Source organism: Mytilus galloprovincialis, chromosome 1 (assembly GCF_965363235.1).
Source record: "Mytilus galloprovincialis chromosome 1, xbMytGall1.hap1.1, whole genome shotgun sequence".
In the NCBI taxonomy this organism is placed as follows: Eukaryota; Metazoa; Mollusca; class Bivalvia; order Mytilida; family Mytilidae; genus Mytilus; species Mytilus galloprovincialis.
In genome coordinates, this window is record NC_134838.1 from 122,481,889 (window position 1) to 122,488,398 (window position 6,510).

Genomic DNA, 6,510 nt, shown 5'->3' on the forward strand with positions numbered 1-6,510 from the left:
TTTGGATAATAATTAGAACTTCCAAGTTGACCAAAAGGTTATGCCTAGTAGTATTAACCTACTGGAACCCCTTTCAAATCTCAACTGCAGACATTTCAGCATATTCATGTAACGAGTGGGAAAATGTAAAATAACAATAATTAATGTGCTTGTCATGAGTCTCGTCTATTCTTGTCTTTTTTTTTTTAATGTTTCAGCCAATTTTTGATAGTCTTGATAGTATATATTTTTTTTTAACTCGGTGCAATTAAGAACTTGTTATTTTATATACACACTTGTCATTGTTGAACAGTTAATTTCAAAACCAGCAAAATCATATTTGACCTGTATTCTATGATCCATTATATTGTGTTTGAAGTTAGAAGATTAAATCAAGAGATACTTTATTCAAACAAAACTTTTAAGGTTACTACAATGCATTACAATGAAATTTCTATTAAACGGTAAACGATAATTCTATCAAAAGTGAACTTGCCCTTTTACAATAATTCATGTTATTGCTGTAGATGCAAAAGGTATAGAATAAAATTTCACCTGTATTTTATGATACTTGATATTGTATTTATATTTTAAAAGAATTGGACAAGTGATGCTGTAATTATCATCCATAAATTAGATTTGTAACGGACAGACTGTTGGACAGATAGATAAGTGTAATACAATTGATATAACCTTCAAGTTGTAGATTTCTACATACTAGTATATCATTGGATAAAATAGAACACCTTGACACTGTATATTTTACACACGGGCAATGAGCGTGTTATGTTTCAAATATACGGTTAGTAGTAAAGTTAGGGCCCTTTAAAAAATACCAGAATATCATTGAAATCTTATCCTGTAACTGTAATCAGAATATTGCATGTTGTCATGCAGTATTATATTGTTATTGTTAAATTTAGTTTTTGTTAAAACCGGTGCAAGTGTGTTTCAACAAATAGAAGACTTGGTCAGTGTAATAGTACACCAGTCATCAAATATTTGGTTTAATGACAAATATTTTAAACAGAAATCAATCGTATTAGAACACCAGCACACTGTATGACTAGTACCTCTCTTTAAAGCGTTGAATAATACAATGTTTCATTTAAAAACATGACAGTATCGAAGAATTGGCTTCTTAGTTGACAGTTCTATCGTGATTTTAAAATCAAAACATTTCAATCATCGTCTATAGTATTTAAACAAATCTCATTAATAAAAGTATCGAATTGTTGATTAATATAAAATAAGTTCTAATTTATTACACCTACTATATATAGTGACATCTCGCCGAAGACATATATCAAAACAAAAAAGTCTATTCGATATTTTAGTAATTGTACTAAAGTGATTTAACACCACTGCCAGTTATTTTTTCTCAGCAAGTATGACAACTGTTCCATTAAATATTGTTGTGCCCTCTTCTGCCGAAGAATCGTCATCAAATAATTCAATTACATCTAAACCATTCGCTTTAACTGTGTTGATAACTTCGTCTCTGGAGATGGACAAACACTTGAAAACTTCACTCCCAACAGTATACTGAGGACAATTGAGAACTCCGATCAGAATAAGTTTTCCGCCCGGTTTCAACAAAGTTACTACATTTTTCATCGCATTGTGATATGCATCTTTATCTAGACAGGCTGATTCCAGACACGCACTCGTGCAGATGACATCAACTGGATCTAACTGAATTGGATCGAGAGGGTTTTGTTTGTATACATCGCAGGGAAGGACTCGTTTTATCTTTGGCCTTAAAGTGGCTTCAAGTTGTTGCCAGTTGGCTCTGGAAATACATAAAAAGAAAGAAAATAATACGTGTGGTTACCTTATGTAGTTCTTAAATAAGGAGATGTGGTTCGATGAGACATTTTCCCGACATAGACCAAATTACGTAGCCGGGTTTTTGAATTGTTCTATATATGATTTGATGCAGTTTATAGTTTTTAAAGGTACCAGGAGTGTAATTTAGTACGCGAGACGCTCGTTTTGCCTAATAAGACGCATCAGTGACGCTCATATCAAAGTATTTATAAAGCCAAACAAGTACGAAGTTGAAGAGCATTGAGGATCCAAAATTCCAAAAAGTTGTGCCAAATATGGCTAAGATAATCTATGTCTGGGATAAAGAAAATCCTTAGTTTTTTGAAAAATTCAAAAGTTTTGTAAACAGGAAATTTAAAAAAATGACCACATTATTGATATCATGTCTCTTCTTGTGTGCTATAAAATGAAAAAAACTCGAAGTACTTAATTTGCTTCGCCAAGGATTTATCGTCTATAGAATACAGTTCAATGGTATATAAACAACCGAACTCGCGAAGAGATATAAGACTAAAATTGGAACTACAAAATAGCCAGTCCATTCTATGTCAATTTTGCTTGGGGGATTCGGAACCTAATTTATTTTTAATATCCAAATTTATTAACAGAAAATGAACGTAAATTATAAGTACCGAGCTGGTAACAAGTGTTCTAAAATGCTGTTACCTTCACAGTCATTTATATAACATTGATCAGATTGTTTTCCTGACTTTTTTTTTATTATTGCTGTCGTAATTTTATTATGATAACTGGATAGTCTAAAAATGTCAGGGCAGATAGTTGTTGACCTAATAAACAATTCTATCCCGTCATATTTGCTCTAAATGCTTCGGTTTTAAAGCCAGGTGAGCTAAAAAAAAAAAAAGTAACCTACCAGATTATTAAAATGCATTTTCTTTGAAAAATACATACTCAACACAGAACTATGAAATAAAATTGACTTTAATTGTCCTTTAAATATCTATTTCGATATCGTTGTGTTTAACGCTTTTTCCTCATTAGCGTAGACCGAAATACTATTTGTTCCTTAAAAAAAAGACGCCGAAGTAAAGAAAAAAGATTTCAAAGATATTAATCTAACCAACAACTTACTCATTTCCGTCTAATTTGCTGTAGTACTTAAAATACATATCCCAATTATGAGCACCAGCATCTTTTTTCAACCACTTTTCTTGCATGTCTCTATTAGAAGGGGAATAGTCTGTCATAATTATTTCATCAAACCATTTTGCTGCCGGTATAACAGTGTGTATACAAGGTCCAGATCCAATTTCTAGAAGACATTTTCCTTTTATAGTCCCTGAAAAAACACAGTGTACATGCTATAGGAGAGTTTTGCTTAATTTTATCAACATAAAGATTAAACGATGAAAACACATGTTAATCTTAATTTTTACTTTCACTATGCGAGTGTATATATGGTTCGACAGGTAATTTTTGTATCAGTACAATCAATTACCTTGTTTCTATAAATAAACTTACCTTACCTTTTGAAAATATGTTGTGAAGTGTTTTAATCCTAAACTCTGTGAAAGTAAATCCCTCGACTTCAATCTGGCTGAACAGTGTATCTAGATAAACCTTTCCATCAAAAATCTTCTTGTAATCTTCACCCGCACGAAGTTGAGGTGTGGTGGCCATATCTGTGAGCTGCTCGTGATTGAAGTACGTACGATTGAACTTGATAATGTTAACAAATAACACGCAATAATCAATACTGTGATGTGGTTACTTTTTTCAAATGTTATAGTAGGGTGCCCAATCAACAAATTTTATCGATTTGCCTGAACGGAATAACACACGGCTATATTTTATATCGTTGGAAAGAGGAGAACAAGCCTCATCGAAATAGCGTTGTCGTCGTATTCTGCCGTGGTCACCTTTTTTTTTAAAATCAGGGTCAAAGGTCAAAGCAAAAATTCACGAAAAATGCAGTCACATTTAGATAGCTCGTTTCTCCTACATATATGCGTTTGGAGCAAAATAAAAAGAACCAATTTATCGGAAAATATCTGTTGGATCTACATTTAGAACTTATTTTATATTTTTAACGCCAAAAATGACTTTAGATTGACTTTTTTGTATATGGTGTGCAAATTTGAAATTAATAAACAACTGTTAAGTAACAGTGACCTTGGCCTATTTCAATTTCTAAATTTGATTTTTTTTGTATTCAATTCGATACAAGTAAGATCTAAAGATGTTTTTTAGATCTTAACTTTAATAATTTGTCGAAAAAAAATGTGTTTTTCACGTCTTTTGATAATCAGGTGTTCGTCAATTTCAAGGTAAAAATCAAATTCTGTTATTGGGTGTGAAAGAGTATATATAAATGAGTTTTTTTTTCGAAATTAACGTCGGACTTGGTTGAATATCAAGCTCTGTGTATAGTTTTGCTTTACAGAAGTAAAAAATAGTGCAAACAGATAAAGGGGGGGGGGGGGTAAAGATATGGAAACAAAACATGTGTTAAAAAATGGTAAAACACCCCATCCTACATATTGAATGTCTAAATGAGCAACAATTGGCTATATTGTTTACAAGTATTCCAAAAATATAATTAGGGAGAGGGTTATGTACAGCACCGATGTATTTTTACAAACCAAACAATTGCAAATAAAAAAGGCGTGAGAAAGCAAAGGAACATTAAAAACTTATAAAATGAAGAAACTTATAAAATGAAGACAAGCAGACAACAGCATGGCAAAAACACGAAAAAGAAAAAAACAAATACAAATAGAAAGTTTTAATCGAGGCTAGTATTACCTACTACATTATATGGTCTCCTGTAGTTTATTCCCACGAATGAAGCAAAGGGCAGGGAGCATATAGCAGGCTTTTTATTATTATTATTTTTTAACATATTTTTCGGAATCCCCACTAGATAGATTATTACTATATTTTCCACGATTTCAAAATTGAGTATATATTTTACCGGTATTTATTGTTTTGAAAATAATATGGACTGCTTAATTGTCATTCAATAGCTAACAATGATTTATAAGTCACATACAGAAAAATGAAATCTAATACATCGTCATCTTCGTCGAAATCAATGTTTCTAACTGCAATCACAGGAGTATTTACATTTTGAGATGTGCCATTTGCCTGACATGGACATAAATATATATACAGGATAGATTTTGTTCGGAGCAAATTGCACCCTTCGAAACACAGATTTCCCTTACAAGTACAAACTAAATCTTGCAGAAATTTGGATGACATATGACCATCGAGGTAGATAGGAAAAAGTAATTCTTCTTTTCCCATTCGAACTAAAGAGGAGAGTGTTAGGGTAGTTTTGCTATATGGAAAGACATCAAATGTATGTCTTGAGTGAAGCTCTTATTATATATTGTTTAAAAGTAGATTCACAAGGAGGAAGTTTGACAAGGGAGAAATTTTAAATTATAGCCAATTTTACGCTCAATTTGTATAGGTCACGGTGATCTATTTTTAGTTTTGACTTGAGATCATTCAACCTGACAACAAGACCTCGAACTGCATCTATAGATTCATCGATGTCACAATTAGATAGGTTTGACAAATCGGTGAACTCATCTGGATTGTCCTTCAAGACTAAAAAGCATTGCGTTTACTGATCCTAAACAGGACCGATTACGTTTCGTCGCATCATGTTACAGCATGTGCGGCTGGTAGAACGTTAAAGATGGCAAACTGAGACTTTTACATATTTCGTGGACATGTATATAGCGGCGCAAATGTTGTATACAAGTAAAAGTGCCTCTTTAAAACCATAGATCATGCGTATGCTGCATGGAGTGGATGTAGGAAACGCATCATATTAGAACATTTGTATCTTGTGACTTTGTTATTATCCTACCCATGATTCCTTTCACCCCGAACTCTTGAACAGCATGTAAAATCATGCGAGTATCTACTTCATCGGGCTTACAAAATAATTCTTAAAACCTGATTTAGGGTCCTTGGAAGTGCTAGCTAGACTATGGCTTCCTCATGTATCATAGTAACTGTTGATCTACCATGATGCTGACAATCGATTCGCCAAGAAATCTGATTAAGGCCTGCTAAATCTCACTGACCTAAAGAAACTTTTCCAGTCAGGAAGTTGATGACTTCTATATATGACCTGAAACACTTTAACAGACGAACAAGAACTTGATTCAGCTTTAAAATAACTGCAGTTGTGTCTGCTAGTGTAAGATTTATAGTAAGAATGGTGCCTGGTACAACATTTTGAATTAATCAGTACGAAGATTGTCTAGGTCTGATGCATCATGCATGCAATAAACTAAACTCTTTCCGTGCTCCCATAGCCTCGATAAAGCTTTTGTTTGTGCTTATTCCTTGCGTATTAATAAGCAATTTAGTAGAAGAACCCTGATATATAACACACTTATTCCATTGTTTTTCATTTCTACTTCGTGTCGGGTTTGATGGGCATAGTTTAACATGACTGAATATGTGCCATATTCCGGATCTGAAACGTGACCTAAGGATTTGATTTGTATATTACTATTATAACAAAACCATCAATTCAAAAAAAGCAATTAAAGTTATAAAAAAACTAAAAAATATTTCCAATTGCAAAACAACGATCTTCAAACTAACTAGACTAATCCAAATATACAAATCGACCACACAACAAGCTTAGAAGAGAAATGAAGTCAGTGACAATTGTCCTAGTTAATGACCTGATAGTGTAAGCTACAAAACGAT

At 32.7% G+C, this 6,510-nt stretch overlaps 1 protein-coding gene across 1 annotated transcript; it reads right to left on the reverse strand.

Annotated features, from left to right (window-relative positions):
- Window positions 1–366: 366 nt before the first annotated feature.
- Window positions 367–3,585, reverse strand: LOC143056375 (indolethylamine N-methyltransferase-like). The gene is made up of 3 exons (XM_076229470.1): window positions 3,297–3,585; window positions 2,902–3,109; window positions 367–1,771 (listed from the first exon to the last, which is right to left on the reverse strand). The coding sequence occupies exons 1-3, from the start codon at window positions 3,448–3,450 to the stop codon at window positions 1,351–1,353; spliced, it is 783 nt and encodes a 260-aa protein (XP_076085585.1). The 5' UTR covers window positions 3,451–3,585; the 3' UTR covers window positions 367–1,350.
- Window positions 3,586–6,510: the final 2,925 nt, after the last annotated feature.

Bases quoted from the DNA above. Each gene is read 5' to 3' on its own strand.
- LOC143056375 (XM_076229470.1), bottom strand. From the start codon at position 3,450: ATGGCCACCACACCTCAACTTCGTGCGGGTGAAGATTACAAGAAGATT. The intron at 3,110-3,296 runs GTAAGGTAAGTT...GTGTTTTTTCAG, and splicing joins TCACAACATATTTTCAAAAG to GGACTATAAAAGGAAAATGT. The intron at 1,772-2,901 runs GTAAGTTGTTGG...ATGTATTTCCAG, and splicing joins AGCAAATTAGACGGAAATGA to AGCCAACTGGCAACAACTTG.